General features: G+C 50.9%; 1 protein-coding gene across 1 annotated transcript; it reads left to right on the plus strand.

Annotated features, from left to right (window-relative positions):
• Positions 1–2,628: 2,628 nt before the first annotated feature.
• On the plus strand, positions 2,629–16,197 carry LOC121444116 (protein disulfide-isomerase). Its single transcript, XM_041645897.1, has 11 exons — positions 2,629–2,894; positions 3,799–4,005; positions 5,989–6,122; positions 6,248–6,385; positions 12,594–12,698; positions 12,784–12,909; positions 13,132–13,332; positions 13,706–13,826; positions 13,927–14,108; positions 14,238–14,324; positions 15,260–16,197. Exons 1-11 carry the CDS (start codon positions 2,744–2,746, stop codon positions 15,335–15,337), a joined length of 1,530 nt encoding a protein of 509 aa, XP_041501831.1. The 5' UTR covers positions 2,629–2,743; the 3' UTR covers positions 15,338–16,197.
• Positions 16,198–22,146: the final 5,949 nt, after the last annotated feature.

Consider the following 22,146-nt stretch of genomic DNA (forward strand, 5'->3'; position numbering starts at 1 on the left):
CATTCTTGGGTTGGAACATAATACCTCTATGTTATTTGGCTACTCAACAAACCCAGAGGGTCCAAGAATTTCAGGCCTCCCTCTGGCTTCTCAAGAACACACTGCTGTGCCTGTTTGGGTCTGTGTAGAAGACCAATGCAGAAAGTAGACATTCATCAGTCTTAGATACTGTGAGCACACGGGGAGAGGGGTGCTTCAGGGCTGGCCCCTCTTTCACAAAATGTCAGTAGCCCTACCTACCCTGTTATCCAGACAGGGCAGTTGCCTACACTGAGAGCCTTGTCCATCCTGTGCCTGCCCTAACAGCCCAGAGATAAACTGAGATCCGATCCTATCTACTTCAGCCTGTCTTGTATGCACCTGGAATGCTCCCGGGATGGTCCACTTCTTTTTTGTATTCTACTGTGTCCTGGAGGCAAGTTATCTTTAAACCATCATACTCAAAGCCCTACTCTGTTTACCTCCGTAGACAAAACACCCGACCCCTACTTGTCCTTCAGCTCCTGGTACTCACCAGGGGTAGCTGAATGTACCTGGAAGTCCAGTGATTTAGGAGGCAGAGGCACCTAAATTGCTAAAAGTTCAGGGCCACAGTTTCAAGACAATGAATGACTGATGAATGTCTACTTTCTGCATTGGTCTTCTACACAGACCCAAACAGGCACAACAGAGTGTTCTTGAGAAGCCAGAGGGAGGCCTGAAATTCTTGGACCCTCTGGGTTTGTTGAGTAGCCAAATAACATAGAGGTATTATGTCCCTATTGGGCTACAGAGAGAGAGACAGAGGAAAAAAGGGAGGGAGGGAGGAAGAAACTTAAAAATAAAACAGAATTTACCCATCTGCCTCTCCAATGCTGGGATTACAAGGGAACACTACCATACCAGCTGACTTTCTCTTCTCTATCTTGGCTCCAAATTACGGTTTGTAAAACAGGCCAAGGCAACCACAAAACTACTGGAGATGGCGCAGCAGACCTGAAACAATTTCTATCACACCCAAGAGCAGGAGTGTTAACAGGTACTCCAGTTAGACCGAGAAAGGGAGAAACACCTAGCCCAGCTGCTGCGGGACTGGGTACATCTGCTCATAAGCCCTCCTGGGCCTGTAGTCACCCTTTGGACACACGAAGGTTTCCCAGTGGGCACAAACAGTATCTGACTCTCACCCTCCCTACCCTGGATGTGGTTGGGGCACAAGGGGCTTGGTCTTCAAGAGAGAAAGAAACTCTAAGCAGAGTTCCATGTAGGAAAGGTAACACATTCCTTCATTTAGTGTCTCAAAAGAAACTATCAAAATACAGACGCGTACTTAGGTTTCAACGTTTCTGAGAGCAGTATATTATGAGTCAATGTGGAGAGACTTAACATGGGAGTGCTTCCTTGTCTAGTGACCCTTAGCTATCAGGACTGTTTCTGTAGTAGGAAGTGCAGAAAGGGGAGGCTGCCAGAAGGGAGCAAACAGAGCATGGGGATGGGAGTGTGCAAGTCGGGTGACAGGCATCGTGGATCACTAAGGAAGAGTGGGCTGGACATTGACAGCGATTGCTCACAGCTGTCACCAAGCACTCAGCTGGCTGGGGCAGCGCTTGAACTATCGCTTCAAGCTCGAGGCCATTGAGTTCCAAGCAAATCAGGTCTAGAGTGGCTCAAACCCAAAAGAAGACAGTGATGAATCTGGGATAAGACGAGGTAAAACTTGAGTCTCGTCTGTAACCCTAAAGGTTGGTTTACAGAAGTCAAAGTTTCCATTATTAACCCAACACACACAAATGCCACTTCAACATGTGGTCCATCTCAAGTCTGACGAGGAACTGCTTTCTCCACTTCCCAATCGGGCTTCCACGAAGTCTGGGCCGCCCGGGACGGTGGTGGCGCACGCCTTTGATCCCAGCACTCAGGAGACAGGGGGATCTCTGTGAGTTCGAGGGTAGCCTGGTCTACAGAGCGAGTTCCAGGTCAGCCAGGGCTACACAGAAAAACCCTGTCTCGAAAAAAAAAACAAAAACAAAATAAAGAGCCCGGCAACGTGCCCGTAGCCTGTGGGGACACCGAGATGGACCCACAACGCCCACGAGCGGACCCCGGAGCCTAGACGTGGGCAGGGGCTGCACGGGCCGCACGCGCACAGGAAGTTGCATCACCCGGCTTCCGGGCGGGGCCGCGGGGGCGGGGCCAGTACGGAAACGCGGTCCAGTCAGAATGCAACACGAGGGGCTTCGGAGGCGCAGGCGTAGCTCCGCCCAGGAGCTCGGGGCTCCGCCCCACTGCCACGTTCGACGGAGAAACGCGCAGGGTGCGCGCATCTCTCGGCCAATCAGGAGCCACAGGGCCGGGCCGTGGAAAGGCTGCGGCCGCCCCAGACGTCTGGAAGGCGTGGGAAAAAGTCGCCATTCAGAAGTCCAGAAAGAGAAAGTTCGCCTCTGCCAGCCAATCAGAGGCGGGGGAGCGCAGTGCGTGTGCGCGCCCGCGCGCGCACTCGGGCCAATCCCGGGCGAGAACGGGCAGGCCTCCGGGTCTCCTCGGACCGTGCGGCGGAGAGGGCGGGCCCCTCGGCGTCTCGGCCAATCAGACGGCGCGGCGGGGCGCAGGCGCGCGGCGGCCGACGCGCGCGGCGAGGGGGAGGTGTGGGCGCGTCCCCGGCCCAGGATTTATAAAGGCGAGGTCTGGACCTACGCGCGCTCTCGTCGCTTTGGCTGTCCCGGCGGCGCCAACCTAACCGCCCCGCCCGCTGCCGACGTCCGACATGCTGAGCCGTTCTCTGCTGTGCCTGGCCCTGGCCTGGGTGGCCAGGGTGGGCGCCGACGCCCCGGAGGAGGAGGACAACGTCCTGGTGCTGAAGAAGAGCAACTTCGCAGAGGCGCTGGCGGCGCACAACTACCTGCTGGTGGAGTTCTGTGAGTGAGCCGCGGGCCCGGGCGGGCAGGGCCCCTGGTCCACGGACCGCAGCTCAGGGCCGCGCTTGACGGCACCCGGTGCGGTGGTCCGTAGTTCCCGGCTTGTCCCGGGGAGCACAGGCTGGCGGGTCCCGGACTGGACCTCGCTGGGAGCACCTACTGTCAGCTTCTCTGCTTCCAAGTCTTCCAGAGAGCATCCTTCCCACCCAAAGTGGAAATCGTTGTGTTCAGGGCTCTTGGAAGGTGGCTGAGTGGCTTAGGATCAGGAAGATGTCTGTGCCCGACGTCTGCATGGCCCGATCCGTCTGTTAGCTGGGAAGAACAGGATGGGCTGTGTGAGCAGTAGCAATGCCGATTGAACAGGTCCAGCCCTGTTTACTATGCCCACCCTCCGTGTAGCTCGCCCTCGCCTCCTCACTGGGAAGTAGGCCAGGTCTTAAGCCTTACTTCTCTTTACAAGTGTGTGAACTCCAGCACAGCTGCCAGGTTGCTTTGACAGATTGTCACGTTCCCACACTAGAAAGAGCAGATTCTGATAGGCATCTGGGCTCGTTCTTGCTAGGGATAGTGCTGGGCCAGCAACCTTTTAACCTTCCCTGCATTCTTAATGGGAAATCCGAGGGATACATTGACCCTGATTGCTGGAGACAATGGGAAGTTACAAGTCAGGATTATTTTGCCATGTTGGTGGTCACAGGGCAAAGTAGGGGTTGGAGTTGTCACTCATGGCCTCTGTCCTGATATTGCCCAAGAGCACCAGCTATCAGCTTAGTCTCCTGTCTGCGTTAAGAGGGGTTATCTTGGTGTGCTGATAAGGTTTTTATGAAAGGGAGGTACAAAGTAGAAAGGGGAGCAATAGACCTGGGTCAAGGACTGCCTTCCAGTGTCCTGCTTTCCTTCTCAGATGCCCCATGGTGTGGCCACTGCAAAGCCCTGGCCCCTGAGTATGCCAAAGCTGCCGCGAAACTGAAGGCGGAAGGTTCTGAGATTCGACTAGCGAAGGTGGATGCCACGGAAGAGTCTGACCTGGCTCAGCAGTATGGCGTCCGTGGCTATCCTACAATCAAGTTCTTCAAGAATGGAGACACAGCCTCCCCTAAGGAATACACAGGTGTGACCCTAGCGCTGCCCTCCAATGATTGCGTAGGCTTGGGGAGCTAAGCCAGAAGTATGTCTTAGTGGTCGGGAACCTTCGCAGAGGCTTGGGGGAACCCTGACTGCGTAGGCTTGGGGAGCTAGCCAGAAGTGTGTCTTAGTGGCCGGGAACCTTCGCAGAGGCTTGGGGGGGACCCTGTTGGTAGCTGGGTTCCATATCAACTCTGGCATCTGAGGGCCATGGGAAGAAAGTTCCCTTTTTGGAGTACCTGACAGGAAGAGTGTCACATCTGTGATGACCTCAGAGTGGCATGTTGGCTGAGGCTTATCTTAGGATTGACCAATGAGGGGAGGGAGGCGAGTGCCTCTCTGAATGCACGGGGCTTTGGGCTATTGGTCCTCACAGAAAATAGTGCTTCCAGATAGTGTAGGCATGGCACTCCGGCTGCTTCGTAGACATCGCTCACAGTGTGTGCCAATACCTGGCCAAGCATTCGCTGCAGTTCCCTTTGGGACCCTTTCACAGACTCAACATCCGAGTCGTTGGTGACAGCCTACAAATCAAAGCTTCCAGTTGTCGCCCAGCCACTGCTAAAAAGCTATTTTCATAGCGGCTGGGCCTTCACGTAGGCAATTCATTAGTTACTGCCCGCGAAAGACAACTTGGGTCTCCAAAGCCAGTTTCCTGGAATAGCCACTCAAGCCACACGCTGGGCGGCGTGAAAGCAGCTTACCCTGTCCTGTAAAATCCTTTGAGCAACCTTGTACTGGTCAGTGTCAGCCACTCTGGTCACTTTCCTCGGCTGTCTGTGGTCTCTACTTGAGTTCACTATCGGGGTAGAAAGTTCGTGGTCCAGAACTTTGCTCATGCCTGTGGCCTGCGCCTGGGAGGCAGAGGCAGGACTGTCTCGCAAGTTTGAGGCCAGTCTAGTTTGGGTGCCAAGCCATCCAGATCTGCAGAGTAAGACCCCACCTGAAAAGTACGCAGCTCATTTGGGAGAGTTCTTGCATAGTGTGTATGAAGACCTGGATACAGTCCCCACCCCTGAATAAACTGGGCATGGCGACGTTTTATTGTATGTGCGTGCACAGGCTCCAGAAACACTATTTATTGTATCTTGTGCGTTCTGTGTCAGAAGAGGGTGTTGGATTCCTGGAACTGGAGTTGTGGGCCACCCATTGTGGGTACTGAAGAGCAGCAAATGTTCTTTTTTGTTTTGTTTTTTGAGACACGGTTTCTTGGTTTAGCACTGGCTGTCCTGGAACGCAGAGATCTGGGATCCCAAATGCTGGGTTTAAAGGCGTGAGCCACTACACCTGGCTTCAGCAAGTGTTCTTAACAATTGAGTCATCTCTCCAGCCCCCACATTCAAAAATTTTGTTTTTAGCCAGGTAGTAGTGGAACACCCAGAGTCATGGTAGATCCAATGTACAGACCGGTCTTAATTAGTCCAAGTGACCAGTCCAGGAGGAGAGCATCACCTGTCAGGCTCTACCTCAAGGAAGAAGCAGACCTTCTTTCTCCTCACCGTGTCAGTCAAGCACTCCATATCTTTCCAGTTCTTACCCATCTGAGAATTGGGTAGGGCCAGACAGGAACTCCTGGCCCACCCAAGTGTTGGGGTCAAGTTGAGCCTGTTTCAGGGGTGGCAGAGCTTGCACTAGGGTTGGCTAACCACATCCCCAGGGTGTAACCCGGTGTGGAGCGGAAACTGAACAAAGGAACTCTGGCACTTCAGGAAATTTGGAAAATGCAAGCAGACTGGGGAGAAGCAGCTGGTGGGCTAGCCCTGCTTTCCAGATGTGTGCACACCTTTCTTGACAGGCACCGCAGTAGCTTCTGGAATTCAGAGGCTGTAGCCAGTGTTCTGTAGGAGAGTGTCTTGCTCTAGGAATGGGCTGGCCTGTCTTGAGCCTACTGGGCACAGCTCAGAAGAGATGACCCGGTAGGGTGGGCGATACCCTGTCTCACAAGAACTTGCATTTGTTTGGGGCGCAGCTGGCAGGGAAGCTGACGACATTGTGAACTGGCTGAAGAAGCGAACAGGCCCTGCTGCCACAACCCTGTCTGACACTGCGGCTGCGGAGTCCTTGGTGGACTCCAGCGAGGTGGCCGTCATCGGTTTCTTCAAGGTAGAGCTTGCAGAGGGACCTTACAGAGGGAGGGTCCCAGCGCTCGGGCGGCACTCCGCTGCTGCTCCTCAGGAGCTCTGCTCAGGGTTGGGTGTGTGGTCACCTCTGCTTCGCTTCCTCTCTAGGACGTAGAGTCAGACTCTGCCAAGCAGTTCTTGCTGGCAGCCGAGGCTGTGGATGACATACCTTTCGGAATCACGTCCAACAGTGGTGTGTTCTCCAAGTACCAACTGGGCAAGGATGGAGTGGTCCTCTTTAAGAAGGTGAGTCACCTTGGGCAGCTGTGCCCGGGCAGTTCAGGTGTTGGTCTGCAGGGGGTGGTGTTGCCTGCTTATGTTGGGAAGGACCAAGCTGGCTGATGGGATGGATAGTGATCAAGGGTCTCTGCTGCTTCTTTTTGGAGTTAGACTGTGGCAGCCACTTCATACTGTGGCCTCTGGACCAGCTTCCTGTGACAGCCAACACACTAGGCCTCCTGAACAATATAAGGGGGTGATTATGGCAAGATCTGACCAAGGTGACTGTTGGAACCATTCACTCTCCCTCCCTCCCTCCCTCCCTCTCTTTTCCTGTCTTCCCTCTCTTTAAGATAGGGTCTTACCTGTAGCGCTGGCTGACCAGAAACTCGTATAGCCAGGGTGGTCTGTAATTCATGGCAACTTTCAAGTGCTGAGACTATAGATCTGGTCTGAGCCAGGTGCCTGACCTGGAAATCTTTTTTGTTTGTTTTTCGACACAAGAGTTTCTCTGTGTAATAACTCTGGCTGTTCTGGCACTCACATTGTAGACCAGGCTGGCCTCGAGCAGATCCGCCTCCTTTGTGCTGCCTCCCGAGTGCTGGGATTAAAGGCCCTGCACCGCCCAGCTTAAAGATCACTTTTAAAAACTTAAAATTTAGGGGCTGGAGAGATGGCTCAGTGGTTAAGAGCATTGCCTGCTCTTCCAAAGGTCCTGAGTTCAATTCCCGGCAGCCACATGGTGGCTCACAACCATCTGGAATGAGGTCTGGTGCCCTCTTCTGGCCTGCAGACATACACACAGACAGAATATTGTATACATAATAAATAAAAAAAACCTTAAAATTTATTTTTAATTTTATGTGCATTTGCCGGTATGTATGTCTGAGGGTGTTGGATCCATCCACTGGGACTGGAGCTTTAGACAAGTGTGAACTATGTGGGTGCTGGGAATTGAACTCAGGTCCTCTGGAAGAGCAGCCAGTGCTCTTAACCACTGAACCATCTCTCTAGCCCTAAATATCATTGTTAAGTTCCCAGTCTAGTGACATTAATTATATCCATGGTACCAAGGAACCTATTGTCGGGACTTTTTCCTCAGCCTAGACAAGAGCTCTGGAGCCTTAGCTATGGGTCTGGCTCCACCCCTGGCAGACCTCCCACTTGAACACCTTCAGATCCCAATCCTGTTGTCAGTTTTTCTGTAGACACCAAGTGTCGTTGCCATGTCTTCCTGTTACAGGGACGCAGCAGACTCTGAGCTTTGTCTTACCCGAGAGTCGGGGTGCTGTCTGGGCACCCATAATTATGTACACAATATTCTGTCTGTGTGTATGCCTGCAGGCCAGAAGAGGGCACCAGACCCCATTACAGATGGCTGTGAGCCACCATGTGGTTGCCGGGAATTGAACTCAGGACCTTTGGAAGAGCAGGCAGTGCTCTTAACCTCTGAGCCATCTCTTCAGCCCCTTAAAAAATTTTTTTGAAAAAAAAAAAAAGAATGATAGCCTGTTCAAGAAAGATGAGCATAGATGAGAGGGTCCTCTTGGTTTGGAACCATGTTGCTGTGTTTCCTGTCTCTGAAAGGGTTTCACCAGATTGCAGGTGAAGGCATTTGAAGGTAAAGAACAGATGAGAGCTGTCCTGAGGGCCGGACATTGAGACAGCCATGAACTCGCAGCCCTCAGCTTATCAAACGGTGCTTTTGTCAGCCTCTTCTCTAGCCCTTTGTGGAGACCGTCACCTGGCTGCTACCCTTGCCCACTAGAAGACTCGGGGAGAAGAGCTGCTCAATTCCTGGTTGTCTTGGTAGATTTGCCCAGGAGATTTTAATTAAGTGCCTGATTCGAGAAGTGAGAAAGTGCTGGGTGAAGTCTTGATAGAACAAAAGCTCTTTCAGATGTTTTAAAATTTCATCCAAAGCCCACCTGTAATGGCGCACGCCTTTAATCCCAGCACTCTGGAGGCAGAGGCAGGCGGATCTCTTGAGTTTGAGGCCAGCCTGGTCTACAGAATGAGTTTCATAGCAGCCAGGGCTGTTACACAGACTTTTTTTTTTTAAAGATTTATTTATTTATTATGTATGTAGTGCCTGCATGTATGTCTGCACACCAGAAGAGGGCACCAAATCTTATAGATGGTTGTGAGCCACCATGTGGTTGCTGGGAATTGAACTCAGGACCTCTGGAAGAACAGCCAGTGCTCTTAACCTCGGAGCCATCTCTCCCAGCCCTTGATTCCCCTACACACACACACACACACGCACGCACGCACACGCGCACGCAGGGTGTCCTGTATCCCGGACTTGTTTTGAACTGTGTAGTCGAGGCTGCCCTTGAGTTCCTGATCTCTGGCGTGTTCCAACACACTCAATGATTTGGTTTTGTTTTAGGTTTTTTTCGTTTGCTTGCTTGTTTTGAGTTAATAGACTTACTCTGTTGCCCAGGCTGGCTTCCTACTGTTCTACTGGATTTTCCTGTCTGCCCCAGGGAACTATCTGAGACAGACTAGTAGGGGCAGATAGTTTCCAGTGAGGCTAGGCCAACCAGCTACATCTGGATGAGGCCAGCTACTGCTTACTTTCTGTCTCGCTTTGAAGACTACGTACAGCCTAGACTGAAGAGAGCCCTGGGACCAGGGAAGGCTGCCAGAGCCACTGGTGTGGTATAGTGTCTGTCATGACCGGTGGGGCTGCTGTTTACAGCAGAGACAGCGCTGTAGTGGTATTGAAGGGAGCTGTTTTACCATAGTAGACTGAAGAAATTGTGTGACCTCACTGCCAAGAAGATAGCAGCCCAGCCCAGGTAGTCAGTTTTTCTTGCAACCTTCAGTGGGAGGAGGTGGAGTGAATGGTTCTGCTGCAGGAGGAGCCTTGTTGGTAATGGTGACTCCGCATCATACCTGGAGAGTCTGCTGGAGCCTTAGCCAGCTCAGTGTCCCCTCCTTTGCGGCTGGTGTGGGGACGACAGCATGGGCACCTGTACCATGTGGGCTCCGGTGGAGACTAAAGACTAGTACGCTCACCTAGTTTCCTCAGTCCGGCCTATAACCTGTGGGAAGAGCACTTCTGGGCTCCTTCCCCGGCCCCGACTATCTGCTCCTCCTTTATCTTCTTGGATTTTTAGGTTTTTCATTATGTGGGTATTTACATGCCAGCTGTACTGGTGTGTGCATACAAGTACAGAAGAGAGGGCTCTGGATCCCTTAGAACTGGAGTTACAGGCAGCTGTGAACCGAAGGATGTGGGTCCTGGAGTGTCGCAATGCTCCTGAAAGAGTAGTGTGTGCTCATAACCACTAAGCCGTCTCTCCAGCCCCCACCTCCTCTTGAAGTTACTTTGAGGACGTAGAGTAGAAGGTGGCCAGTAAGAAAAGATGGGTAGTCAGCCCACCACATCCTTGGATCCAACTGTCTTGGCTCAGAGTGTTGGGAATAAGCTGGACATGGTGGCACAGTCTGTAATCCCAGCACTCAGCATGCTGGGGCAGGAGGATCACAAGTTTGAGGTCAGCCTGGAGCACAGGATAAACCCTGTCTCAAGAAACAAACAAAAAAACAAATCCAAAAAAACTGGTAGGGTTTTTTTTTATTTTATTTATTTATTTTTTATTTATTAAAGATTTCTGCCTCTTCCCCTCCACCGCCTCCCATATCCCTCCCCCTCCCCACTGGTAGGGTTTTTGTTGTTGTTTATTTTTGTTATTTTTTTGAGACAGGGTTTCTCTGTGTAGCACTGGCTGTCCTGGAACTTACTCTGTAGACCAGGCTGGCCTCGAACTCACAGAGATCCGCCTGCCTCTGCTAACCTAGTGCTGGGATTAAAGGCCTATGCCACCACAACCATCTGTAGGACTTTAATCCCACCACTGGAGTTGAGACCAGCCTAGTCTTTGTAAGAGGTTCCAGGTCAGCCAAGGCTACAAATTATACAAAGAGTTATAACTGTATCTAACATGAATAGGCCTTTTTCCCCCCTTTGTCATTGCCTAAACAATACAGTGTAACAACAAACCATAGAGTATTTACATTGTTAAGAATTACATCATCAATCAGACAATGGTGGCACCAGCAGTTAATCCCAACACTTAGGAGGCAGAGGTAGGCGGATCTCTGATCTCTTGAGCTTGGGGCCACTCTGGTTTACACAAAGAAACCCTGCCTTTAAAAAAAAAAAAAAAGTGTCTTCTGCCAGGCTTTATTCCTAGTACTCCAGAGGCAGAGGCAGCTGGATCTCTGAGCTTGAGGCAGGCCTGGTGATCATAGTAAATTTAAATTCTAGAACAGCCAGGCTGTCCAAAACACTGTCTCAGACAAACCAAAAGTCATCTAGAGAGGATGTAGACAGATCACAGGTGCTGTGATCTTTTCCATAAGGGACTTAGCATGTGGATTTTGGATGGGAGGAGTTGGGGAACACCATGTGCCCACACAGATACTAAAGGGTGGGTGGGTGTGACTTATTCCCAGAACCTCACATCAGAAGTCTCAGAGCAGTGATGGACTCGTGGGATTTTCACTTGAAAAGTTTTTTTTTTTTTTTTTGAGACAGGGTTTCTCTGTGGCTTTGGAGCCTGTCCTGGAACTCGCTCTGTAGACCAGGCTGGTCTCGAACTCACAGAGATCCGCCTGCCTCTGCCTCCCGAGTGCTGGGATTAAAGGTGAAAAGTTTTAAGAAAGCGTTTTCTCCGCGGAACTTGTTTCTTGTCCACTCCGTATATGAAGCCGTGGCTTGGATGGTCTAAGCTGTCCCATCCCGAAGCTATGGAGGTGGTTCGCTGTCTCTGCTTTGTGACCTCAGAATGCCTTAATCTGGTGGTGCTGATGGTTAAGGATCCCAAGAGCTTGTATGTGTGGATTCTATTTGTCATTTGTATTATGTTAGAGCAAGGTGTCCCACACCTGTAGTCCAACACTGTGGAGGCTAAGGCATGAGAATTGGTGAGGGTGCTAGGCCAGCTGGTGCTATGTGAAGAGACTCTGTCTCCAAACAAGAGATAGGTAGACCTAAGGTGTTACTGGGAATGAAGGCGTGGAGTGGGTTTTTCTTTTTACAGTGGAGCTTGTGATGTGTGACTGTCTATCTACTGCAGAGGCTGGGCTGGGAAATCATCTGACTGAAGCTTTAGAGGACTGGGGCAGCACAGGGAGACACCTGTCTCACGTCAATCACAATAGGCTATCGATAAGTTCATTGTGTTATCAGGTATAGCATTCATGTGAAACTTTAATTTCCATGTCAGGTCAGGGCAGTTCAGAGACTAAGTGATGTTTGTGTTCACCAGCTCTTCCCATATCTGGTGTATATATCCTATATTGAGAGGTAGCTGAGTTCTTTCTGTTCCTTCAGTCTGTTCTGGACACATCCTCCAAGCCCCTTACCCTTTGCTGCAGACTAGGGACACCATGGAAGATGGGCACCAGTAAATGTGGCTGAGGTGGGAGGATCGGGAGCTTGGGCTGCAGAGCCTCTCGGGAGCAGTTGTGAGTCACTGTGGGCGCGGAATGGCTCAGCACACAGATGTTTCCTCCAAAGCCTGATGACCCAGGTCTGATCCCCCAGTACCTGCCTACATGGTGGACGGACAGACTGACACCGCCAGCTGCCCTCTGACTTTCAACCTGTGTGTATGCACCACTCCTCAGCTTACATTTATGTTTATCCACCACCATGTATGTGCCTGTTGCTTTGGAGGCCAGAAGAGAACAGTGATCCCTGGAATTGGAGTTAGAGTCAGTTGTGAGCTGCCATTGGCAATTCTAGGAACTCAGCTCGGCTCCTCTGGAACAACAGCCAGTGCTTTTATCCATGGAGTCATCTCTCCAGCCAGCATTTGTTTTTCTGCAAAGTAGCTTTATCTAGTAGATGTCCTAGAAGGTCTGGTTTCCTCTGTCACCAGTGTGGTCCCCACTCCCGCTCGTCCCTAGGAGGATCGTGTTTTGTGAGCCACTGTTTCTGAAACAGAAGTGGTTGTTTTCTCAGCTCTGTGTTCTGTGGAGATGCTGTCTCTGTAGTGATGCCAGCTGCCCTTGCCTGCAGAGGCGGCATTAACTCATGCCTGTGCCGTTCAGTCAAAGCAGCGGAAGGACCATGAGGTGTGAACATGACGGCCATTTGTGGGCTTGTCGCTGGTTCCGGTGGTGACTGTGTCCAGTTTAGGCCATCGGGTACAGTTATTGTCTGTCCTTTGAGGCTGGCTGACCACAGCAAAGCTCACAGCCCCTTTTCTGTCCGTAGTTTGATGAAGGCCGCAACAACTTTGAGGGTGAGATCACCAAGGAGAAGCTGCTAGACTTCATCAAGCACAATCAGCTGCCTTTGGTCATCGAGTTCACTGAACAGGTGAGGCCTCTCTAGAGGAACCCCTGGGAAAATGGTCTGAGAACAGCTCATGGCTCAAACCTAGTAATTGTTGCTTGTCCCACAGACAGCCCCAAAGATTTTTGGAGGTGAAATCAAGACCCACATTCTGCTGTTCCTGCCCAAGAGTGTGTCTGACTACGACGGCAAGCTGGGCAACTTCAAGAAGGCAGCTGAGGGCTTCAAGGGCAAGGTGAGCCACCTCAGGACGTGGGCTGCTTTTCCAGATGCTAAGAGGCCTGCCTAGTCTCCTGCAGTACTACCCATTTGCCCATTAGGGTCTGCACCATGGGGGTCCACTGGCCTAGCCCTGTTACCCTGGTGAGGCAGCCCCAGACTCACGGGGTACAAAGCCAGTTCCAGGGGTGTGAGCATGTGTCCAGGTTCCGTCTGAATATGCCTTTTCTCCCCCAAGATCCTGTTTATCTTCATCGACAGTGACCACACTGACAACCAGCGCATCCTTGAGTTCTTTGGCCTGAAGAAGGAGGAGTGTCCCGCTGTGCGGCTTATTACCCTGGAGGAAGAGATGACCAAGTACAAACCAGAGTCGGATGAGCTGACAGCTGAGAAGATCACAGAATTTTGCCACCGCTTCCTGGAGGGCAAGATCAAGGTGTGGAGTTGAGCCTGGGCTGTGGTGACACAGCTGACCTTGCAGGATAGCCTCTGCCCCTGGGATCTAGTGTCTTGTGCTTCCTGCAGTGCTGCCTTCAAAGTCTGAAGACATTAGCGTACATTCCTAGAGCCTGTGATGGTCATGTGCCCTAGGATAAATCCCTCCTCGTGTGCTAGCCTAGCCACGTGAGCTTCAAGCACCAGGACACATCTGTATTTCAGTTGATCTACCTGGAGACTCAGCCTTTTCTCACCACATTGCCGGCAGCATTGGCGCTGATGGTTTCTGGGGGACAGCTTGGGTCTCAGCTATCCAGGGTTGGGGACTGGGGCAGAGCTGTGCCTGACTGTACTCTCTCTCTCCCCTCTAGCCTCACCTGATGAGCCAGGAACTGCCTGAAGACTGGGACAAACAGCCAGTCAAAGTGCTTGTTGGGAAGAACTTTGAAGAAGTTGCTTTTGATGAGAAGAAGAATGTCTTTGTTGAATTCTGTAAGTGAGGGCTCTGGCGGGCTTACAGATTAGAGAACACACTGTGAACACTGGTGGGTGGCTCTGTCCACCATGGCCCTTCAGCACTGCTCTCTTTCAGATGCTCCTTGGTGTGGTCACTGCAAGCAGTTAGCCCCCATTTGGGATAAACTGGGAGAGACCTACAAGGACCATGAGAATATCGTCATTGCCAAGATGGACTCAACAGCCAATGAGGTGGAAGCCGTCAAAGTGCACAGCTTTCCCACCCTCAAGTTCTTCCCAGCCAGTGCAGACAGAACGGTACGCTTCCCACCAGGGCTCAGCTGGGCCCTTGGGCAGGCAGGTCCTCAGAAGCTCCTGCCGTTGTGCATGGAGGGGAAGCTGCTGTCTGGGGTGGGCCCAGTTCTACCCTCTTCTCATTTCCTACAGGTCATTGATTATAACGGTGAGCGGACACTAGACGGTTTCAAGAAATTCCTGGAGAGTGGTGGCCAGGACGGTGCAGGAGACGACGATGTGAGTGTGGTCAGCTCTGGGTCCTTGTGGGAGGTGCCAGCTCAGGCTTTGCCTTGGAGGCTTCGGTGGTCACGTGCCTGACACAGCTGTGTGTATCCTGGGTCCAGGGACTTAGACTTTGTCTTTGGTGTAAAGGAAATGCTCCATTTGCACCGCTTAGACGGCATTTAAAACGTAGAGGGGGTTGGTTTTGGTGTTGTTTCTCTGTGTTGCCCTGACTGCCCTGGAACTTGCTCTGTACACCAGGCTGGCCTTGAACTCACACAGAGATCTGCCTGTCTTTGCCTCCTCTGTGCTAGTATTAAAGGTGTGTACCACCACCACTTAGCCAAAGTAGAGATTTTAAAGGTACCTTTCAAAACGGTCCCACAGGGTTCTCAGTCCCACTTCCGTGGACTTGAACTGGCTAGGTTTGTGTTTGCTCTGTGGGTACTACACACTTGTTAGTTCCTGTGGGGATTCTCTGGCCCTAGGCTGGAGACTGGACGTGGGCTGGTTCATAGGAGCTCTATGCTTTCCAGATCGGTTTGTGGCCGGCAGCCTTGATGTTGCTAATTTGGGGGAAGCAGAGGGCAGGTCAGGATTCGGTAGGGTGGAACTTGAGGAGGCTGGTGCAGCAGGAAGCGGTGTACAAAGGAGCTGTAGAGTAGAAGACAACACAGAGCCTGGGGAAGTGGCCAGCAGGCAGTGCTTGGCCTTGTGCTGGAGCTGTTGTCCCGCAGGTCTGCGACTTTGCAGGTTCCTAGAGCCATGCCCAGTTGGAGGTTATGGCAGCTTAGCTGGGCTTCCTGGCTCTGGAAGCTGTGCTGTGTCTTGACTTATGCTGAAGCCTCGTGCATCACCATACTCAGCCCCTCGCCCAGAGCCACTACTGGAGACAGGGGGCCGTCCACTGCAGCGTTGGTGCTCTAACTGGGATTTCTTCCTCCATCCAGGACGTGGACCTAGAAGAGGCTTTGGAGCCCGACATGGAGGAGGACGACGATCAGAAAGCCGTGAAGGACGAGCTGTAGTGGAGGAGCAGACGGACGCCTGAGCCCAGACCTCGGGGGCCGTGCTCCCCTCAGCCCACATCTCCGGAGCCTGAGCCTCACCTAAGGAGGGAGTGCCATCAGAACCCAGGGAGTCTTTCTGAAGCCACACCCATCCAACACACGTGCACCTAAACCTGTCTCTTTTGCTTTTAAATTTTGAAAGGGATCTCTCTCCATGCCAGCCCATCTTAAAGAGCTGTCTTGGTGTGTTTTTGTTTCTTTGTTTGTTTTGATTTTTTTTTTTAAATTGTGATGTATTTTTTTTTTTTATGTGTGGATTTTTGTCCCAAGTGCTCACTAAAATATTTGGGGATCTCACACTGGTAATATCCTTCCTGTTAGAGAGGTTTATGCTGCCCCTTCAAGTGTCATCTTTCACCTGTTCCACTGTGGAAGGCCTCCCTGAGACTCCTGCCCTCTGTGGGAGCGATGGACCTGTGTGGACACAGTCACTCTCCGCCTACCTTGCACTAGTGTTGCCGTGGCAGCATGGCTTTTGTAGATTTCAGTTAACCATGGGACTTACGCATCCTGTCAGAGGGTGGGTCCCTCACGTGTGGAAGAGACGGTGTGGCTGGCTGCTGGGCCCATGCCAGGCCTGGACGGCTGTCACTCTTCAAGTCAGGACTACCAACCAGCCGGCTGTGGGCACATCACTCTAGCTGCTGGATTTGCTTCCAGCACGGCTGTGGCCTGTGGGAGGCAGAACTGGGACCCTTGATTCCCAGACTGGGAGTCAGCCAAGGACTCTGGGACTGAATCAAACGCCCATTCTTGAGGCATTTCTACCATAATATTGGAATTGAACACATTGGCTAAATAAAGTTGAAATTTTACTACCCATTGTCACCTCTGCTTTCTGTGTCCGAGCCAAGGGAACTGAGCTGAAATTCTCCCAGGAGGGATAGTGAGCTTGTTGGGGTCCCTTGGTCAAGAGGACACCACTACCCCCGCTGAAAGGCAGAAATGATGGATAACTGCTCACCACACAGGCTATTTGACTCGAGTGCTTCCCCGCTTTGTCTAAGATCAGTACAGTGGCCCCATCACAACCCTGGATGTAGGCATTATGGACAGGTGATGCTATTGATGGGTGCTGGGTCACTGTAGGACCTACTCCCTCAAGTAGGTTGTTTTGTTAAGGCCTCTGACCTCCAGTTCTGCTTCAGCCTTACCAGCGCTAGTACTCAAAGTGCATCAAAAACTGGAGAGAACTCAACAGTTAAGGAGCACTGCTGCTGCTGCAGAGAACCTGAAGGTGTTTCCCAGTTACCCATGTGATTGTGAGCGTGCATGCACACACACACACTACCATGTCCAGCAGAAATGTCTTGAGATAGGCTTGGAGGTAGGTAACTTTACTAGCTCTTTTACTTTTGAAACATTTGTACCTGCATGCACATAAGTCATACACAATAACCTCTCTGTGTGTAGCACTGGCAGTCTTGGAACTCACTTTGTAGACCAGGCTGGCCTCAGATTCACAGAGATCCCCCTGCTTCTGCCTCCCGAGTGCCAGGGAATGCTGGGATTAAAGGCGTGCGCCACCACAGCCCAGCCACAATAACTTTAAACTCGGATTGAAGCAGGTGTGCAGAGACTGGGCATGCAGCTCTCCAAGTAAAGAAAAGTCTGGTAATCTGGGTGGAAGTGGCACCTATCCTTGTGCTCGGAAGGCAGAGGCAGGCAGATCTCTTGAGTTTGAGGCCAGCCTGGTCTACAGAGTGAGTTGGCAGAAACGTCTACACAGAGAAATTCTGTCTCAAAAAAAAAAAAAAAAGCGGGGGCTGGAGAGATGGCTCAGTGGTTAAGAGCATTGCCTGCTTTTCCAAAGGTCCTGAGTTCAATTCCCAGCAACCACATGGTGGCTCACAACCATCTGTAATGAGGTCTGGTGCCCTCTTCTGGCCTGCAGACATACACACAGACAGAATATTGTATACATAATAAATAAATAAATACTTAAAAAAAAAGCAATTAAAGAGACATTTCTGGGACTGGATGCAGCTCAGTTGGTAGGGTTCTTGCCTATCATGCATCAGGCTTTAGGTTTGAGGTTTGATCCACAGCGTGTCCGCTGTCCTGGCTTGCAATGTGGGGGCAGTAAGACCAGAAGTTCAAGGTCATTCTCGTCTATATCCTGAAGTGTTGGGGACCCCTGACCTACATGAAAACCTATGTTTTACCAGGATGGTGGAGCATGTTTGTAATCTTAGTGCTTAGGAAGTGTAGGCAGGAAAAACAGGAATTCCAGGTCATCCTTGTCTATACAGATTTACAGATTATGATACTTGATGCCCTCTTCTGGCCTCTCAGGGTACCCTCCCCACATAAATTAAAATGTTTCAAAAGTAAAAGCAAGAGCTAGTAAAGTTACCTACCTCCAAGCCTATCTCAAGACATTTCTGCTGGACATGGTAGTGTGTGTGTGTGCATGCGCGCTCACAATCACATGGGTAACTGGGAAACACCTTCAGGTTCTCTGCAGCAGCAGCAGTGCTCCTAACTGTTGAGTTCTCTCCAGCTTTTGACGCACTTTGAGTACTAGCGCTGGTAAGGCTGAAGCAGGAGAACTGGGGGTCAGAGACCTTAACAAAACAACCTGGGGATGGTGGTGCACATGTTTAATCCCAGCACCTAGGCAAAGGCAGGTGGATCTGTGACTTCGAGGCCAGTGTGGCTTACATAGTGAGTTCTAGGCATTGTAAGACTCTGTCTCGAAAGAAGGGGTGGGGGAGGCAAGGCGTGGTGGTGCATACCTGGAATCCTAGCACTTGAGAAGAGAAAGTAAAAAGACCATCTTCAGCTACACAAGGAGTCCAGAGACAGCCTGAGCTACATGAGATTATAAAAAAAAAATAAGTTTGGGCTGGAGAGGTTAAGAGCACTGGCTGCTCTTCCAGAGGTCCTGAGTTCAATTCCCAGCAACCACATTGTGGCTCACAACCATCTGTACTGAGATCTGGTGCCCTCTTCTGGCCTGCAGACATACATGGAGGCAGAATGCTGTATACATAATAAATAAATAAATAAATCTTTTTAAAAAATAAGTTTAACTTGAAGACTTGGTTCAACAGTCTGGAGTTCAATGGTTAAGAGCCAGAAAAATAAAAATAAATACGCACACTTAGGGCTGGAGAGATGGTTTGGCAGTTAAGAGAGCTTCTGACATCTGCACACAGACATACATGCAGACAAAACACCAGTGAACACAAAATAAATTTAAACTGGGTGGTGGTGTCATACCCCTGTAATCCCTGCACTCAGAAGGCAGAGGCAGGTGGATCTCACATGCAATGGGGATCGTGATACTGCTGAGGTTGACTTTCCCAAACTTCCCTTCTGACATGGACACCTTTGGGAGCACCATGGTGCCCGAGAGTCTCAGGACTGGAGTAGAGGCACACAGGGCAAAGGGTCACAGGACTCAGGGTGGTCACAGGGGCCCTGAGGTAATGCTGCAAGCTGCCTGAGGTCAGACAGACAGACAGCCTCACCTGTATTTTTTTTTTTTTTTTTTTTTGGTTTTTCGAGACAGGGTTTCTCTGTGGTTTTTGGAGCCTGTACTGGAACTAGCTCTGTAGACTAGGCTGGTCTCGAACTCACAGAGATCCGCCTGCCTCTGCCTCTGCCTCCCGAGTGCTGGGATTAAAGGTGTGCGCCACCACCGCCCGGCACCTGTATTGTTACTACACATGCACAATGCTGTATACATAATAAATAAATAAATAAATACATCTTTAAAAAAAATAAGTTTAACTTGAAGACTTGATTCTGAAGATATCCAGACCAAGACATTGTCTCAGCACCAAGGCTAGATATCCCCCTGCTGATAGCCATTGTGCCAGACCCAACTCTTGGGGTGCACTGAAAGGCTTCCTATATGATTCTCTCCCAGGTCTAGGGGTGTGGGTCGTGGTCATTTCCTCCATGGCTGCCTTATCCCTCCATAAAAGCTCGTACAAACCCAGGGATGATCCTCGCTGGTTCGGCACACAAGCAGGGGAAGAGGACTCTGTCACCTCCTCAAGCTGGGCCAATTTCCCAGGTATCTGTATCTGTCACTCTATAGTCTTCATTCTGACTCAGCAGTTAGGGCAGTTGTCCGCTTACGCTGCCTTCACTGGCTCTTGGTGACTCATTATAGGGCTGGTTTCCAGCTGCTTCTGCTCCAGAAGTTTCAGCAGGGACCTTCTGGCACAACGGACCGTGGTCACCTTAGAGTGGGTACTGTCATTGTGGAGTTTGACAGGGGAAGGTATAAATTTTGTCCCCAGAATGTGAGTCAAGGCTGTCATTAAGGGAATCCATGGGAGGGGCTGGAGAGACGGGTCAGTGGTTAAGAGCACTGACTGCTCTTCCAGAGGACCCGGGTTCAATTCCCAGCACCCATATGGCAGCTCACACCTGTCTGGAACTCCGGTTCCAGGGTTTCTGACATCCTCACACAGACATGCATTCAGGCAAACATACCAATTAAAAAAAAAAAAAAGACACAGGACTTCCAGGGAAGAAGACCAGCAGGGCTGTGAGCAGACTGTTTCCAGTCCCAACTATAAAGGTACGCTGTACACCCCTCCCTCAGACAGCCAGCGCACCACTGTCCAGCTGTGCAGAGACTTGGTCTCTGGATAAGAAGGCTCAAATTGGGCAGCCAATGTCACGCGCTCCTGAGAGGAGTGTGACTCACAGATACCTTTCCCCTTTTTGCAGAGGCAGCTGATGGAGCATTCCTGAGCCAGACTGTGCAGGGCAGCTACAGGGTGGTGTCTAAAACCTCTGTGGCTGGGATTGGTGGATTAGTCAAACAACTGGAGGCTCTTAGGGGAAGTGATGAAGATTTAGCAGACTGGGATTTCCCAGTTCCCCCAGATACCCAGAAGCCAACAGCCTGGAATTTAACAACAACAACAACAACAACAACAAAACCAAAAGCACTTCCCTAAGGGGCTTCAGACTCTGAAGTTGAATTTTTGACTGACCAATTCCGCAGCCTATGCTGGATTACCTAGCACCTCACAGCCCCTGAGTACACGTCACTGCTGGTGACATTACCAGACTTTTTTTCTTTTTCTGGTTTGGTTCAGTTTAGACTCGTGCCACCCCTTCTGGCCTTGAACTCACTATGAGGCTCAGACTGGCTATGGACTCAAGGCAAACAATCTGCCTTAGCCCTCAGAGGTTGTGTTACTATGGCAAATTTGTGTTGAACTCTTCGTTGTTGCTGTTGTTGAGACAGTGTCTGGCTGTCTCGCTAGGTAACACTTTACCCCAGAACTATGTTCCCAGCTCTGGACTTTGATAAATTGGAATTGGGTATGGTAATACAAGCCTGAAATCCCAATGCTTAGGAGCTCAGGCAAGAGGAGTTTTTTTTGTTTTGTTTTTGTTTTGAGACGGTGTTTCTCTGTGTAGTTCTAACAGTCCTGGAACTTGCTCTGTAAACCAAGCTGGCCTTGAACTCTGCCTCTGGTGTGTTGGGACTACTAAAGGTGTGTGCCATCACTGCCCTGCTGGCAAGAAGATTGAAAGTTTGAGGGCTACAAAATGCTGGAGGGCTGGATGGTGGCTCACACCTTTAATCTCAACACAGGCAGAGTCAGGTGGATCTCTGCAAGTTTGGGGACAGCCTGGTCTACAAGAGCTAGTTCCAGGAGAGGCTCTAAAGCTACAAAGAGAAACCCTGTCTTGAAAAACCAAAAAGGAAAAAGAAAAAATGTTGGAGGGAAACCTTTGAATATTTTTTTTTTGAAGCTTGAACTTCCTCGTTCTGTTTCCCAAATGCAGGAAGGACAGAAATTGTCACCACTGCAGCTTTGTGTAAATGCTTTAGCCCATTCTCCAGAAAGTAGAAATTCTAAGACTACTAACCTTGTAAGTCCATACTGTCTGAGAGAATCAGGGACAGAGGCTGGTAATTCCAGGCTTTGTTCTAACATCAACCACAAGGGACTTGAACAGCCCACCGTGGCTCCTGTTGAAAGTTGAGGAATACCAGGCAAAGGCCTCAGCTCAGAACACACAATTCCCAGGAATACTGTCTGGAAGATTTGGGGGACTCCGACTCAAACAGAAATCCCAAACTCAAGAACCTCTGTGCTCCAAGTGGCCAAGGCTGCACATGCGAAGAGTGCCCGGACCTTGTCTCATTGGAGGTGTTCACTGACGGGTGGACGGGCGGGTCTGTGGGTCCTCCCTACTGCTCTGTGGGTGGCACCTTCACTCACACACTTTCTTACGATCCTCTGAGCTGGGAGCGCAGATGAAACTTTTCCACAACACACGAAGAGATAATCTTCACGTACAAGCGGTGGGGTGAGGTGGGGTGTCTATCACCCAGCTACAGAGAAAAATGTTTAATTTCCCTGCTTTAGGGAAGCAAGTTAGAAGACATGGGACCTGACTCTTCGTAAGAGGCCAGAACTGAGCCCTGGAGATGCAGAGCCACAGAACCATCCGTAACAGGTTCTCTCAGGACTGGGGTACACAGACTCAGGGAGTAGCCTCTAAGCACTGAGGGATGGTGGAAACACCCCTGCAGGCAGGGAGCTCTCATTCAGTGTGCCCTGGGCTTTACACCTAAAGGGTGTGTAACATGTTGGCTTAGTGCTGGCTGGAGAGGGGCCAGGTGATGTAAGGTCAGCTAACTACATTGCCTTCCCAGCTCCCCAGTCTGCCAAGGAGCTACCCAGTTTCGGGCCTCCCGTGACCACCTAGTAGGTTGGGTTTCCCTGCTTCATGCCCTAGCTCCCAGCACTTTTGAGGGTGAGTTTCTTAGAAATAGGGTC

This window comes from Microtus oregoni, unplaced genomic scaffold (genome assembly GCF_018167655.1).
Source record: "Microtus oregoni isolate MIOR12 unplaced genomic scaffold, Mior012 000117F_ref0000505, whole genome shotgun sequence".
Lineage (NCBI taxonomy): Eukaryota > Metazoa > Chordata > Mammalia > Rodentia > Cricetidae > Microtus > Microtus oregoni.